The sequence below is a fragment of the Haemorhous mexicanus genome, chromosome 11, assembly GCF_027477595.1.
Source record: "Haemorhous mexicanus isolate bHaeMex1 chromosome 11, bHaeMex1.pri, whole genome shotgun sequence".
NCBI lineage: Eukaryota > Metazoa > Chordata > Aves > Passeriformes > Fringillidae > Haemorhous > Haemorhous mexicanus.
In genome coordinates this window covers 15,638,744-15,655,957 of record NC_082351.1, presented here as the reverse complement: position 1 = coordinate 15,655,957, position 17,214 = coordinate 15,638,744, and the positions used below count along the sequence as shown (strand labels likewise).

Sequence of the window (17,214 nt, the reverse complement as noted above, 5' to 3'; positions counted from 1 at the left end):
ACCTGAGAGAAGAAATAAAATGAGTGAACACTTTTTATGCCAATCTTATTTGCTTAATGCTGAAGCCTTCATTATAATGTTAGGCTGGGATTAGAAGCTTTAGCATAAGTCTGACTGTGTAGAAGAGCTAATTAGATGTAGGTGATCATTCTTGCATTTATGTTGTTTGCTGCAATGTTGTGATTACATAGTAGTTTGCATATTTTACTCAGAATGCACTCCAAATTATTCATTACAATTGACATGGAAATTATGAGTTAAAAAGAAATTCTAGTATAGTTTTTGTTGGAGTGGTAATGGGATTTTGTTTAGTCCAAAACTCCCTGTATCTTTCACTTGGGGACTATTGAAAGACTGCTACACTGACTACAGATTACAGAAGTTGCTGAGCTCTGTGACCAGCATAAAATGTCATCTTCAAATCATACAGACTTTTTTGTCTGTCCCCTGGATATTTCATTAAGAATAAGAACTGTGCTATGTGAATGAATGTTTGGGTTTGACTTATTCCTAACTCAAGTATATTTCTTCAACAACTCTAGAAATGAATGTAGTTCTTTACAGGATGGCTTAGACTAAAAAGGAAGAATATTCAGGCTAATATTATAGAGATAGTAATCATTTTAAAGAAGTTATTTATATTTCTGAACTCCTTTTGATCTGGGCAAGACATTATAATGGTGACTGAAGTGTAAGAAATTTTTGGATGTCTGAGGTAGAGCCAGGATTAGAAATCAGGAGTTTAAGGCTCTAATTGGCTCATGTTCTCTAAACACTTGATAAAAACTGTTCTTTAGGATTTCTTTTCCATGTTTTGATACTTCATTCAAAATTGACTTAAAATCTAAAAAAGCATGTGATTCGTCACATTGTCTCCTTCAGAATTCATTACACAGTTTTATCTGTAATGCCCTCTACAAATTAAACAGCAACAACTGCCTTGGAAGTTATTCTAGAATGAGAATAGAACAGGTGAGATTGCAGTGTGGGAAGTGGGTTGTTGCTAAGTCAGTAGGCAAAAATATTAAGCTACTCCTCTCTACTCTTTCCCAGTTCTCTGTGCATAAGAATCAGTGAATTCTCCTGAAGTGGGTTGTACACTAAGTGTATAACCATACCCTAGAGGGCTCTTCACAGTGGTCTGAGCTGTTAGTGCATATTTGTAAACCACAAAGGCAGCATGAGACATGTCAAATCTAATTTTGTCATGGGGAAAAAACCTTCTGAATACTGAAGGAGTGTATGTTATGTATTTTGGTGTTAGTCTCAACACCAACAGGGAAACCTAATAAAATGTGTCTAAATTAAACTGGAAGGGTGGGTGCCACACTGGAAAGAAGACTGCAAAGTGCTGAGATAAGAAAAAATACAAAGAGTTTCTTAGCAAGGTAACTTTTGAAGATTTTTTTTTATTTGTTTGTTTTGATAAATGCAGCCAGTAAAAATTTTAATATTTTTGCCTTAGGAAAAAGGGTAGCATCATTTTAGACTTAGCAACCAAAATAGCTGGGAAAAAGAGTCTTCACATCCTGAAGAGTTGTCTAGTTGAAGTTTGGGGATAAGTAATATTTTTGTGTCATTTCTGCATAGCACTTTTGGTGAACAAGGCATCTCCAGGTCCTAAGACTTTCAAAACAATCTCAGTCTTGATGGGCCAGATTCCTACAGGATAAATAATTGAATAATTGAAAATACTAATTTATTGTGACAGAGTTTTTCAATCATGTTAGATCACAGAATCAGTTGGGGAAAAAACAGTTCCTGAGTATTTGTCCTTGAACATCCAAATTCTGTGTTCAGCCTCACTTGAAAAGCTCATGAAAATATCCCTCTTCTCATTTCATTTTTATAGGGGAAATGGTTGCTTAATAAAGGTAGCTTATATAGATAGTAAAGTGTACCAAAAGCATAAAATCTGTGAAATGTTCATGACTGTGTTTTCTCTTATGCTTTCAGTTGTTTTATTTGTAATTCCACTTGTAATTCACATGTAATTCCAATTGCCTTTGAAAAATATGTTATCAGAGGAATGTGACACAATCTTGAATGATAGTAGACTGGAGACTTCTGCTCCAGTACCCTCCTTTGAAGAGCCTGTAGTTATAGATACAGACCTAAATTCATTTGGTTTACTCATTGAAGGGTGTTTCCTAAAAGTTTTGAGTAGTCTCACTCATTTCTTGATGCTCTTGGATGAACTAGTCCAAAATATTTATAAAATAAATGAAATCACTTGCATGTTCAGCTTTCAAGGCTTATAATAATTAAAAGCAGAATCTACTACATTGTTTTAAACCAGAATGATTTGATAATAGAATAAGAGTTTACTTGAAAAGCCTTGGGGGTTCTTACTAAAGATGGTCTTCATGAAGAGATTGAAAAATGGTCTTTTCTGGAACAAGATGCAAGCCATGGTCATACAAGATACATCAAGTCCCAACCTTCCTCTGGTTCCTGGATATTAACTGGAGTTTGGTAGCCTTGCTGTCTGTCTTCAGTAAACTGGAAAAATCACAGCAACCCAGTAAGAAGACAGCTGTTTCTCCTGGCATCTCAATCTTCTTTCTTTTGCCTTCATTTATGGTGATTCAGACTTCCTCCCACCCTTCACTCCTCCTAAGCTGCTGAATGTGCCTGAAGTGGTAATTCTAACAAAACTAAAAGTAAAATATCACAGTAAAGCACAAAATACCCTTCCAAACTTAGTGTCTTCTGTGGTGGCAAGCATTTTATTATTGCAATGCTACTTTATTATTACATTTTTAGTCTTTTTTCATTGAGTTTTTAAATATGGTTGATGGTAACTTTGTTTTATGGAGCTGGAAAGTTTCAATATCTAGTGAATAATCCACACCACACTACCTTTAATGAAGATAAGGGAGTATTGCATACTTGAGCAATTCTCCTTTTCTTAGATGCTATTTGAGATTGGTTGTAATCAATCAAATTGACATTTTTTTCTATACCATCATTCCAAACAGTAAAATATAAGTTAACAATAAGAACATAAAAATGGTCTTTTCATGTACATCTGGTGCACTCAATCTTTAAATCTATTTCTGCAGTTTATTGTTTGTTTTAAAATTGTCAGATTAGTTGTGGCTGTATTCAGTGAGACCTGTTGAGACAGATATCTTTATACATTTTTCATGTCACACTTTTTTATCAGAACAGTAGTTTGAAATTGAGATTTAAACCATAAGTTCTGAATGTAAAAGTGTGGAATTTCAGCAGTAGAGAAGGAGCAGACTGTAGTATTATGAACTTTCCACCAATGTGTGATTATTTTTTAAAAGTCAGACGCAAAAAATGGCAATAGAAAAAGATCAATGGCCATATTAAATAAAATCACGCTTTCCTAGAATAAAATTCAGTTGTGGGTTTCAAATCTTGATGGCTGAACAGTTTCAGGTGTGCAAATGGCAGGGTTACATGTCCTGTACCAAAGCCTGTGTACTTTTTGAGCTCTGTTTAGAAATTTTTTTATTACCTTTGCACTTTGTAAGCAACCTGATCTTTTTCATTGCATCCTCATCATTCTTACTCTTTTTTGATTGGAAAATTATTTCTGTATTAGAAAAACTTACTTTGCTGTACAGCTTTCTGAGAAAATGAGAATGATCAGAGTAGCTGACAATTTACATATTTTGGCATTGAAATTGTGCATTTCAGATACATGGGAGTTTCCAGAGAGGTTCACTGAGAGCATTCAGTTGGACAGGAAGGAGCACTTTGAAGCTACTGGAAGTTCAGCCTGCTGTAATTTACCCTCAGCCCAGAATGCCTCTGTTGAACCTCCCAACAGGGAAACAGCTGGTCATCAAAGGAGTAAGAAAGAGGTTTTCACATTTTCCTCAAAACCTCGATCAGCTCCTTATGGAAGGTCTCCCAGTATATCCCCAGAAAGTTCCATTTCCCCACTGGAGCTGGAGCTCGACAGTAACGGAGAGCAGGAGCAAACCAAAACTGAAGATAGCTTTGAAGGAACTGACAGCAGTGAGGAGGTAGGCCACTTTGTGCATGTAACTCTTGAGAAAGCAGTCCTCATCCTCAGACTCCTAGGATGAGATTCTGTCTTCAAGCCAGACAGAGAGGATATATCATCTTTTCCCCATGTACCAACGGGTAGATTTGTCTCTGTCAGGTTGCTGTGTCTAACCAGATACAGGACTCAGAACAGGTGTACCCTGTGTAACAAGTTGACAAAAGAAACCTAACTCTGTCAGCCCCTATGCTAACAGAGAGATGCCAGAACTGTGCATCATTACTAAAAAAAAAAAAAAAAAAAAAACACCTGCATCATAGATTTGAGTGAGATCCAAGCCCTTTATGGTTGCTCAGGACTTCAGTAAATAGGAGTTCATTGTGTCTTTTAAAACTGCAAATGGAGACTGGTTTTTCTCATTGACATTGTTGAAAGTGAATTACAAAATTCCAGCTTTTGAATGTCACTTGATTATTGGTATTTCTGCTGCACATCCTGTCTGAGCATCACCAACTTTAATTCTTTTGCAATGTGGAAATCCCCCAGCAATGAAATTAATGAAATAAGACAAACAATTTTTTAGTATATCTGTCTAGTATCATTTGATACTATATAGAAATTTGCAGAATTGTCAATGTATGCAATGATTTCATTATGTCATTACAATAACTGCTAAAGTTCCTACTTTTATGAACATTCTAGTATATTTCACTTTTAACTATAAAATCTGTGTCTTACCATTTGAATCTGTAGCACACAGCAGAGAAATAAAATGTAACTGAGTTGCATAATGGCAAGATGGACTGAATTTAACTGTTTTACAGAATGACTGAGGGAATCAAACTATAAATTTCCAAAATGTGTGCCATTAATAAAACTGAGGGATTATCTTCTTGAACATACATTTCATGCTGTGTAATCCTCGACTCACTGAAGTCAGTAACAATCTTGGATCACTTTCATGTGCAGCAGAATTGCACCTCAGCTGTGAGAGGCACTGCAGGTGATACTGCCTGACATCCTCTGTGGGAACATATGGCAGAGGAGCAGAGCATGAGATGAGGATGAGGCTGCTCTCATCCTTCCTTTCTTGGGAATAAGTACACTGAGGCAAACACTAGATGCACTCCTGCATTATTTCTCTTTTCATCTGTTCAGTCCTGCTGATTGCTGTTGAGATGGGGTATGAGTGAACATCATACAGTTGATTCGTGGGATATTTTGCAGAGACTTTGTTAGAAGCATGAATATAAGGTTAATAAACTAACCTCTAAAATTCTTAAATTGTATTGAAATGGTAATGAATGATATCCAGTACCATATGATTACCAGAGCAGACTGAAGTGATCTCAGCAGGAGTTACTGCTTCTACATTTAAGTTGAAGATGCAATGTGAAAATATGGAATATTAATAATTCAGTGGAAAGACACCATCATGGACACATTGCTTAGGTTTGGTTTACAGCTGTAATAAATTCTATTGAAATTATAAATGTCAGGTAAGACACAGGTCTTGGACATTACCAGCATTCAAAATCTGACCTGACATTTTGAAAAGTGAAATCAGCTTCAGATGTAAGAATATGTTTATGGTATAGTCAGTGTATTTGCCAGGAAAAGCAGCTGTTTTTCAAAATCCTTGTAAATTTAGAAACAGGAGGCAGAGATTAAAGAGAGATTTTGAAGTGTTAAGGTTATGTAAAACTGAACTGTGTAATGATGAGAGGGAACCAACCACTCTTGCTTTGTTTCCTAAATTTAGAATGACAGCAGTGAACTCATCCAAAGTGCTGAGAACATTGAGAACAGCCACAGTAGACAAGGAACATCTGATTCAGCAGTTTTTAAAGAGATCCCATTAAATAAGATGTCACAGGGAAATGAATACTGGAATAAGGAACACAGCAAATACAACTTCGAAGAGGCCGTCTTATCAAAACCACAGACTTCCACCATGAGAAAAACAGAATCTATTAGCTTTCAGAGAAATTTAAAGCCTATCCTTTCTCTTTCTCCAATTCAAAGTAAATCCAAGTCCTTTAGAGTAATTAGAAATGTATCTGAAGAAACTGAAAGATATGAGGGAGTTTCAGATCAATTCGAAAGATCTGTCAGTAAAACATCTCTCAAGAAAGTTTCAAATGGAAGTTCATGTCTGACAGCACAGACTTGTGTAAGTGATTTTTACTTTGAAATTGAATTATTAGATTGTATAGAGAAGCTATATTAGATATACCCATTTGCATGAAGTGATTAATAGTACATCTTTCATTCTGATATATTCTGGCTTCTTCATAACTGCATTTACTGTGCTCAATCCGTTGAAAGTTGATTTTGTAAGGGTTTGTGGAACACAAAATCATACTCCAAATATAACAGAAATCACAAAGGTTTGTAGATAAAAAGATGTGTCACTGAGCAACTCACATTTTGGAACTAAATTAGTTGGAAAATAGTTTGGGGCTGAAAGGTTACAGAGGAAAATTGGCAGATTTTAAATTGCTGTGATAACGAATGACCACAGAAGGAGTGTTAATTTGGGTATTTCATGGTCTCTCTGTGTCAGCCCTGAGCAAAGATAAATTATGTGCCTGAGAGCCAGCAGCCAGGCAGCTTCTGTCCAGCAGTCAGCCCTGGATGGCTGGGGAGAATACCAGGGCAAGGACAGGGAAAGCTCCCAGGGGAGCTCAGCAGCAGGGCCCTGCAGGTTTCCTTCCAGCAGGCCTTAGCTTAGCCATTTCTTCAGGAAGGGTGGTGAATAACTGGTGGTGGAGGTTTTTTCCCAGAGATTTGTGTGTTTGCTTTTTGCATCTACATGGCCTTTGCCTTATGACTGTGAATTTCAACCTTTAACTGCTATTTGTGGGGAAAAAAATATGTATTTTCATTTTTTTAAGGCATTGTCTCATTCCTGGTGCTTTCTTATTCTTCTCTTTGTTATAAAATGCAATGAATTTTTTTTTTAATTAATATTCTTACCTGTGCCACTTCCTACTTGATGGCTGTGTATCATATTCCCTTGCAGGTGTCTCTTTTACAGGTCTAGGTGTTTTAGGGTACTTAGTCCCAGGATTGCTGTTTTGTGAATTTTTGTGGATAATTCAACACAGGAATGTTGAATTGAACTCATGATCATTATTGCAAGCATGATCATTATTGTAAGCATGGGGTTTGTTTTCTTGTATCTTGGATATATCTTGAATTTCTTATAATATCGTTGGTCCCCAGGTATTGTACACCTATGGGGATCAAAACAATAAACTCTTCTCTTCTGCAGGGGCTCTCAGCTTTTGTGTGTGTCCTTGATGGGGAAATGTTCATCCTGCCCTGACACAGATTCATTTTTGTGAAATGAGTCTCTTTTAGTACTGGTGCAGGGCTAGGGTTTAGGTGTCTTTCAGTTCTGTGAGGTTGTCTTTCAGACTGGGGATTGTGGAAATCTCTTCCTGTATGCTGCAAGTAGTTTATTGGACTGCTGAAGGCTCTGCCCTTTTCCTGATGAAAACAGAACATCCTTTTCCATGAAGGTTGTGGAGACTTTGGGAAAGAAGTAGATTAGGGGGAAGCAAGGGGAATGAAACACAGCAGTGCAAGTGAAAATCAGAAGCAGTGCTGAGACTTTATTATCATGAGAAGTATCAGTGGCTGGTGATTTTAAAGACTATGAAAAGCAAAAAAAATTAAAAAGCAAAGAAAATCCTTTCAATAGTAGCATATGTTCTATGTATTTATGATCTGGAAAAGACATTAGAATTGCCACTAGTGATGTAGAAAATGTGGAAGAAAGCAATGCATGGGTTCATTTCTATTTGGAAAGAAGATAATGTTTCTGTAATTTTCAGTGATAGGAAAAGCCCCAGCTGATACCAATAATCTGATTCTCTTTTTCTTAGAGATGGTAATATGCAGCGAATGTGTATGATAAAATTTGTTTATATTTTTTCATTCCCTTACCCTCCTATTATAGTTTGTAGCAATTTAATCCTTCTTTTTTTCCAGCAGCTGCTTACATCTTGGCAATTAAATGTATTCCTTGTTTCCTGATACTTTCAAGTTTTAGAAAATTGTTCCAATTACAGTTCAATTTTGTTTATTACTTATCATAACTGTAACCTATTTGTCCATAATAAATGAAATTATACATGTATTACTTTCCTTAAAGATATTATCTGTGTTTAATGCAGTCATCAACTTTGCCCTGTAGAACACAGCTAAATGCAGACTCTCTGAGTGGATTGCAATAGTTGATTACTAATTTAGACAATAAGGTTATTACCATACTGCACTTGTAGCTGTAAATGTATTGCACATGTGATTTGTTGCTTGTAAGTATTTTTTTTTCAAGAACAAATCCTATTATTAATGTAGAAACTCATTAGCTACAGATTTTGTTTTATTGGTACAAAACATAAGATTAAATTATCTGGCATATCTAGGTCTTAGACTTGATCAAGTCTTAAAATTTTACAGAAGCTCTTCCTTGGAGTTCTTTGACATTTCTTTTTGTGCTTATACAAGGGACCAGTAAAGGAAAAAAGTGCTTAACCAAGTCTTCTGCAATTGATTTGCCTGCTGCTTAATATGCTTTAAGGACCAGGTTTCTTGCAATGTTTTATTCATGTTTTAATAGAGTTCTCTATTATTAAGTTCAAATATTTTTAATTAAGAAAGAAGTATAGCCCTCTGGGAAATAGTGCAGGCATGTAGATAGCTGGTAATTAAAGTTTTCCACACGTATAACTACATTCAAACAATTCTGAATAAATCATTTGAACCTAGAAGAATGCAAATGTCATTACATATGAAAAAAATCCTTTAAACAACAGGTTTTATCAATCTAGCAAAAGTTTTTAATGCTTAGTAAAAAGGGAAGGATATTCAAATAGACAAGATAAGCTTTTAATTACTAAATGAAATATTAATTTTAGACAAATTTAGGAGTATTGCAAAATTACTTCTTACATCGAAAGATTCTCCTAAATTACAAAGTTAACTTAATTTCAAATTCAGTTTTCAAATTCTCTCTTTGAAAACCAACAAAGACAATGTAAAATTTTTTGAAGAGGCTTGTTGGTACAAGTCATCTGAACTTGAAGAATAAATATTCCAGACTATTTCTCCTTCATTAGTTTATTGTAGGGGATATTTAACACAGAAAATGGTCATAGCTTCTCTTCTCCTTCCTGAGTGTGGTTTTCAGAGTGAGACCATTAGAGGAAAAGAAAACAGAATGACAAATTCAAATAAACCAGGGAGGGGAACAGCAGATGTTTAGAATTATGCTGTAATAATTCCACAAATCTATGCATCGTTCTTTATAGATGTAAAGGAAAAGACAAGCAAGTTTGGACATTTTTTTGTGCTTTTATTAAAAAGAGAATGAGAAAAAAGTTCTTTCCATAGTTAGTGCTTTTATTCTGCAGAGCACCAGTTCATTCTGTCAGCTTAATGACTGCATACCAATTATATGAAGGAAGAAAGATAAGCCAAAGCTTCTCTTATAATAATCAAATAACTGCAGAAGGTTTATATCTAGGAAAATTAACAGGAAATCAGCATGTTCAATAAGATCAATAAAAGTTACAGCAGCTGCAGATCTGGTAGACTATTGATCCATTAGAGCAAAGCAGGCTCCCCAAGCACATCAAAGAGCTTTGGGTGAGGTGAACAAATGACTAATAGTCACTGAGCTTTTAACAGGCATTCAGAAAGGGTCTAGAGAAAACATCTCACATTATTTTAGGATTAAAAATGGTAGCAGTCATCACAATATTCAGGAATTAAGCTTGGACCTCATTAGTGAGGTTTGTGAAAAAGGAATGGTAACTGTGCAAACTGCTTCTGTCATCTTATGCTTTGTATCTTCTGTCATCTTCTTGTACTTTTTATCTTATACACAGAGGAAGAAAGCAAAGGAATTAAAATTTCACTATGAATTCTGGTGTAAGGGGACTTCTGTACTCCTTGAAGATACACTAAAACATTACACACCACATTTCATAGCAAGAAAAGTTGTACTGCTGACTTGTGTGTGTTCTTGAGGTCTTCAGTCACCCAATGCCTTCTCACAGCAAAAGAGACTGAGATCCTCCCTTCTGCCATGAATGTGATACATTCCTGGTCTAAAAGCTCCATTCTCTTCACTAGAATCAAAGCTCTGTCCCTCGGTGGGGTAGTGTTATAGAGAGTCTCACAGCCCACTGGCCAATACTCCAGTGATCTAAATCCATTCAAGTCCTGCTCACTGCCTGGATTCACTTCTCAAGCAGAAATGCTTTGTACTTACATTTAAAACCAAAACTAAATGTCAAGTATTAGACTTGTTAATTGTGAAAGAGCAATCTATGTGGACACTTTAAAAAGGGGAAAGCTTTTCTTAAAGGAGGTGTTCTTTAAACAAAGATAGTGCCAGCAGCAGGTTGGGTGACTTTAAACTATCTTAAGGTTTTGAGTGAGGCTTAAGTATCAAAAGCAAAATGGTTAGTATGTGCTTGCAGCTTTTGGCCTTGGAACAAGTTAGTTATAACATTAGGGTTATATTAACAATTCCACCAGTGGATTTGAAGAAAAGTGAAAAGACATTGAAAATTCATACACTAGCAAACTGCCAGAATAACCTTTGCAATTTAGTGTTGACATGGCTTTCCAGAGAAATTTTATGCTGTGCTTGACCAATAACTAAATGTTACATTTATGGTGTTGATAATGTGATTAACTGTGGGATTGGCTTTAATTCAAGATTTGCATTTAACAGCTGATGGATTTTTGAACTTCTTAAGGCCTGCTTTTATCTTCTATTTTTAATTGCAGTGGAACAGCAACCTCACCAAACACCCTGGATCAAAACTGCAGTTCATGCAGTGCTTGTGGTGTTCTTCCTTCCTGTAATTGTTTATAAATATGTTTGATCTTCATAGATGAACAGAAATCTGTTAACTATTTTTTTTCTAGTAAACATTTTGTTTCTCTTTCAGTATTGAAGCTTTTTGAAGATTCTCTGAGAGATTCTCCAAGGTCTCTCTGGGTTTCATTCATCTATTCTGTTGCATGATCCTGTCTATATTGTTGACTTTTCCATTTTATTTCACAGGAGTATGACAGGAAAAAGTACCAGTCAAATAGACTGAGTTCATCTGAACTACAGATGCTGGCCAGCATGAAGAGACAACAAAATGAAGAATTATGGGATGCTGGGATCTCGCATGGGCTGAGTGCCACACAGATCAATTGCTGCAATGTCAGCCTAAGTATAAGCAGTGATGATGATGATACAGCAACCTGGAACTCTTGTTTCTCACCAGTAAGTCTAAACCCACAGTATTTTCTCAGGGGCCTTGAATACTAAATTTTCTTTGAGTAGAATTGAAATTTAAGGTATCATTAACAAGGGCTCTTAGAACTTATCAAGTAAAACATTTCACCAAGACACATGCACTTCCAGCACGTTCTCTAGTACCACCATGGAAAAAGAGCAAATCTATTATATATATTCCTTCCTAGAATTCTGAATAATCATGTAGGCTGCACAGTTCATCACAATAGTGGCTGACAACCTGCAGGTGTGTGATATAGTACTTAAAAATAGTTCCAAAATGAATGAAACCCAGATACACCAGTCAGCAGCTGCATTACAGTGTGAGTAATGGAAAATAATTGCTTCTTACAACGATAAAGTCTCATTACTGAAAAGCTGAATGTTTAAAGAACTGAAGCAGGAGAAAGCAGCAAAAAGCTACAGTAGTTCTGAGCACTTAGTATGTGATCATTCTGTGTTTTACACCTTGGATCATTATTTGTCCTGGTACAAAGTGATACAGAATCACACACAGCTGCACTATGCACAGTACTGCTATAAGAAGCAGAGTATTTGTTGCATTCCACCAAAAAGTATTGAATGTATGAAAGCACAGAATAACATTTCAGGAACTATATAAAGGTATTAGCAGGAGCTGCTGTAAAACTAGATAACCTCATACTCCATATATATATATCAGCAATATAGCTGTTATTTTATTACAGTTGAGGCAATAATAAACAATGAATGTGGCTTAAGTAAAGCACATAGCACAGCTCTGAGGAAAATCCAATGTTAGGAAACTAAACCCAGCTGTGTTGCCCCAATATAAACTATTGCAGAGTAAATGCTCTAAAATGTTAGGTGCAAATTACCTTCAAGGTTCTACAGGGTCCAGATAGAGGCCTGTAGCAGCAACTCTCCACAGTGAATGATCAACACAGTGCTGGAACTTTGGAGTACCCTGTTAAATAAAGGTTTCAAATGAGAAGAAATGTGTTGATAAGTGGGTGATTGTACAATTAAGAACTTGATTTACAGAGGAATATTTTGCAGGACATCAGAGAAACATTAGTTGGTATTAACTATTTGATATACATCTCCACTAGGCATTTTGTTAATTTAATATTTCCAATGTGTTTTCTCCCTACTCATTAAATAGGCTCAAACATGGTACAAATCTGCAAGACCAGACAAATGAAACTCAATTAAATATAGAGAATAGCAGTCTCATTATTTTTTTAGTAGTTTAATTATAAGGAAATTGATAAGAATATTTAGACACGTCAGGTTTGGTTGATACAAATTACATGACTAAAACAAAACGAACTTTTAAAGTAAAATGTACTGCTGCAGTATTCAGTGAAGCACAGTGTGATTGCAAAGACTATTCTTTGATCTTACTGCCTTGATCAACTTCTGTACCTTCAATCTAAAATAATGTTTAGATATAATAGGTTAGTGATATAAATTGCAATTTAATATAGTTGTAGTTTTTCATAACAGCCCTTTATGACTATCTTTCTCTACATAATTCAAGCATAAAAACAAGATTTTGTCTTTGAGACAGTTCTTCACATTTCATTCAGCTGACTGAAGAGTTTGGTGTGCCTTACACGTTCAGCCTTGTCAGGTTTCTCCTCTGCATTTTGCAAGGTGGACATTGAGGGTTCAAGATACAATGGCAAGAACCTCATTTCCAAGGAAGGATAATTTAGGAAAGAAACCTAAACTTTCTCAGATAAAGACCACCACTTAGTCCCTCTCAAAAACAAAGAAATTCAGCTTTCGAGGGCTTCCATGCCCATTTACCTCAGCATTTGTGGAGAGCAGCACTGGACCAGCACAGTGTCCTCAGTCCCCAGAATCTCCTGCTGCACTTCATATTTTCCTTGCTGAGACATCAGCCAGAGCACCAGCTATTCATGGATATGATGGAAGATTTTTCAGTATGGGCTTGTGTGTTTAACACTACTCGATGTAATTCTGTTCCAGCATTTGGAAAAACGCAGAATATTGAGGTGAGGGTGAAAATTCACTTTGTAGACCTTGGTATCTAAGTAGGCTTTAACAATATTTGTTAGTGGAGGTGATTATTTAATCACCCCACATTCTTTTAACACAGAAGCTTTTAAAAGAATAGTTGGGGGAATTGTTGGTATGCTGATGTTAAAGGGCAGTTTATTTTGATATGCTTACAACATTTCAGAAGGCTTGGGAGTAGCAATGCTGTGCCACTATTCAAATGGTTAGCTGAAATTCTTTAGTCATGCATTCTCTTTCTGTAAGACATAAACTAATGGAATTATAGAATACTTTCATTTGGAAGGGACCTTTAAAGGTCATCTAATCCATCCCTCCTACCACTGGGCAAGGACACCTTCCACTAAACCCAGTTGCTCAGATCCCCATCCAACCAGGCCTTGAGCATTTGTAGGGATGGGCAGTCACAGCTTCTCTGGGCAATCTGTTCCAATGCCTCATCACCCTCATTCTAAAAAACTTCTTCCTAACATCTGCTCTAAATCTACACTCTTTTAGTTTAAAACTGTTGCTCATTGTCCGTCCACAACAGGCCCTACTAAAAACTCTGTCCCCATCTTTCTTGTAAAGCCTCCTTTAGGTTCTGAATGCCTGCAGTAAGATCTTCCCAGAGCTTTCTTTTCTCCATGCTGAAAACCCCAACTCTCTCAGCCTCTCTCCACAGGAGACATCTTCCAGCCCTCTGATAATTTTTGCAGCCCTGCTCTGAGCTCACTCCAGCAGGTCCAAGTCTTTTCTGTGCTGAGGAGCCCAGAGCTGCACACAGAACCCCAGGTGGGCTCTCACAGGGGCAGAATTCCCTCCTGAACCTGCTGCCAATGCTTCCTTTGGATGCAGCCCAGGATACAATTGGCATTCTGGTCTGACAGGTCATGTCTGGCTCTTCAACCCCCAATACTCCCAAATCCTTCTCCACAGAGCTGCTCTCAATCCCTTCATCCCCCAGTACCAGTAAACTCATCATTTTCTCAGCTTCCAGTTTTTATAAAGAAGCGTTTCTTATATATAGATTTATTCCCTATATATATTTCTTATGGAAAAAATATCTGTGTAGAATAAAAGCAGATTTGTTTTTATGTCTCTGATCTTTAGTGCCACTATTGTTTAGGAGAATTTTCAAATGTTCAATCCTTCCAGAATAAGATGTACAAACTGTAGAAAACTTTATAGATATATATGTGTATATAGATATAGATCTGTAGCCATCTTCCAGTTGCACAGGTAAATTATTTTAGCAGTGCAGTATATAGAAAAGAAATAGAAATAAGCCTTATATTGAAATTTAAGAAATTAAGTACATCTTGAAAGTCTTGTCATGATTAAACTTTCATGCTTACATGTGTTTCCAGGTTGTATCTTTCTAAATCTTTAAATCAGTAGTATCAATTGCTTTCTCTTATGTTTTTCAAAGATAAATAAGGAGTATTTTCTTACAAATTTTTCTTCATTTTATACATTTGTGTCCTTTAGGTGGAATCTATGGCAACAGCACCACCAGAAGGCAGCTTTTTGAGCATCTTTAATTTTGAAATACCTTTGATGTTTTGCAAGGCAGGGCAGGGTATAATCATGTTAGATAGTGAATTTATGTATCAAAGTAATATTCTATATATAAACCACATTCTAAGTGAGTTTAATTTTTTTCACCACTTAACCATTTTTAGCCTGATTTCCAGAGTCATTGAAAAGTGTCATGTTACTGACTTTAATGAATCTGAGAACCCCTTGTCAATGTAAAGGCACATAGATCAATCATAGTACTGAGCTGCAGTTAGAACAGATGTCCTTAACAACTACAAAACAGATGAACTGAAATTGTGGATTTATATTCTATGACAGTCTACCAAGAACTGAATATATGCTGTCAGGAGAAAATGTTGAAATGTAAGTGGTTTAGCTGCTGCTGTAAACTATGACAGCCAAAAAGGAATAAAATCACTTTGAATATTATACATTAGCTAGTATAGCCTCAGTTATAAATATGAAAAACTTCTACTTTAAAGTGGGTTTACTTTGAAGGAGAATTGTAAACCCTTGTAAAATGTGTGGGGGGCACAGTTTCAACTCAAAAATATGTGTTTGTAGAACAAAATATTTTTAAATTTTTTATTTGACCATGTCTTACCTGAATGTTTTCTTAAATCTTAAGACCTATGAAAATCCATGCTAGATTTGCAACACTATGAAAGACACAGTTCTGTGTATTGCAGAATGTCATGTGAAGTTTATACTCACTCATACATACATTATCCAAGAAAATTTGCAAAGATTACAAAACATTTCTGTTTAAATGCCTTGCTTTTTTCTAGAGATCTTGTAAGACTTTCTTGCCCTGTCAGAGAATTGGCCCATTCAGCTTCTTGGATAGTTTTTTCCACACTTCAGACACCAATTCAGACACAACACAAACATTTTGGAGAGAGATCTGTTGGAGAATTCAGGATATCTTACTGCATATGGTCCTTGTTTTTCATCAGAAATGCAAAAGAGAAGGATGATTCTCCTAATTGCTCACTGATATATCCTGGAAGCTTGTAGTGGTATAATAGTGATATAATGTTGCATTAGCAGAATCCAAATTATGCTCACCACTAAAACTTGTCTTTTGAGTTAGGAGTACTCACAGAGAAGAAAGATGACTTGTTCCACAAGCAACTTCCTAAATATAAATTCAGTCACATAAGTCTTGATCTGAAAGATATTTGAAATACTACTTCCAGGTTCATATCTAATTTCTGGAAGGTCTTTTGGCCTCCTTTGTGAGTCTTGAGGAAGGAAAGCCACTTAACACAGAAATGGTCTGGCAGAACTGAAGTCTGACAGACAAGAGGAATGTTATTTAAACCCAGAATTATGCCAACTGTGAGCTCAGTTTGACAACCCCTGGAGGGATCTGTTCACATCAAGTCAAATTGCAAAACTGAGGAAGAGTATTCTTTACTATGAAATGAGACTAAAAATTATTTAGACAGATATTCTGGTTCATAGACTGACTAATTCACTCTCTGTCTTGTCTTCATCTTCCACTAGCTATCATCTGGGAATTGCACTAGCCACCACCAGGCAGTGAGTCATATTTGGTAGTAATTGGGATGTCATTCATCCTGAACATATATTTTACAAAATCTCTTTCCATTTTCTGAAACCAGGTGGACATACTCATTTTTATATTAATTTCTGTTTAAAAAAATAATTTAATAACTTTTTTTTTATTTTAGCATTTAATGCACTAAATTGAACAAGTATTGTCACTGTATGCCTACATTTTCACTGTTGCATTGCATTTCCTTCAATGATTTGTTTAGAACTGCTTTTGAGATGTGTGATAATGGCAGGGAGATTCTCTTCTGGTAAAGCCACACATATTCTGGGAGAAAAGGTAGTTGTGGATTTTCGAATTCTTGAATTTTTACATCAGTTTATGAATATTGATTTTTCTTGCAAATAACTCTTTTTAATGCCATAAACCAAATGTAGTTTGAAATTTTGGGGCATGTACAATGGGCAGGTAAGATTTGACTGGGAAATTATCATGTCTTGTAAGAACATTCATACAGTCCACTCTTAGCTATTCATGAACAGCTTAATTCAGGCTTCAAAGCTGCAGTGCCATGGAGAATCATATGGGCTTCAGTAATCTTCATTTGGGGCTGCTAAAATTACTGTTACTGCTTATAAGCTGGTCTGCCAGCCCTCTTACCTCTCCCTTGGTGTTTTCTACTCTTAAAAATGGTTCGTTCTGCACAGATCCTAACAAGATTTTCTTCCTCATGCTTTGTACTCGTGTTCAATCCAGACTCTTCTGTCATACCAGACTTTACCACCCTCCATCTCTTTGGGAAGTCTCCTGACTGTCCCAAAACTCTCACAGGCAGCAAAGAAATAAATGGGT

At 36.0% G+C, this 17,214-nt stretch overlaps 1 protein-coding gene across 3 annotated transcripts in view; it reads left to right on the top strand.

Annotated features, from left to right (window-relative positions):
- Window positions 1-17,214, top strand: part of CFAP20DC (CFAP20 domain containing) — a 67,778-nt gene that overhangs the window by 31,801 nt on the left and 18,763 nt on the right. For 2 of the 3 annotated variants that reach the window (XM_059856695.1, XM_059856694.1), the window contains 3 exons: window positions 3,673-4,004; window positions 5,748-6,158; window positions 11,076-11,285. In XM_059856695.1, coding sequence (XP_059712678.1) covers window positions 3,673-4,004; window positions 5,748-6,158; window positions 11,076-11,285 — 953 coding nt within the window. Of the gene's footprint in view, window positions 1-3,672; window positions 4,005-5,747; window positions 6,159-11,075; window positions 11,286-17,214 lie in introns of those variants that run through there. The other variant, XM_059856696.1, reaches the window with a different exon arrangement.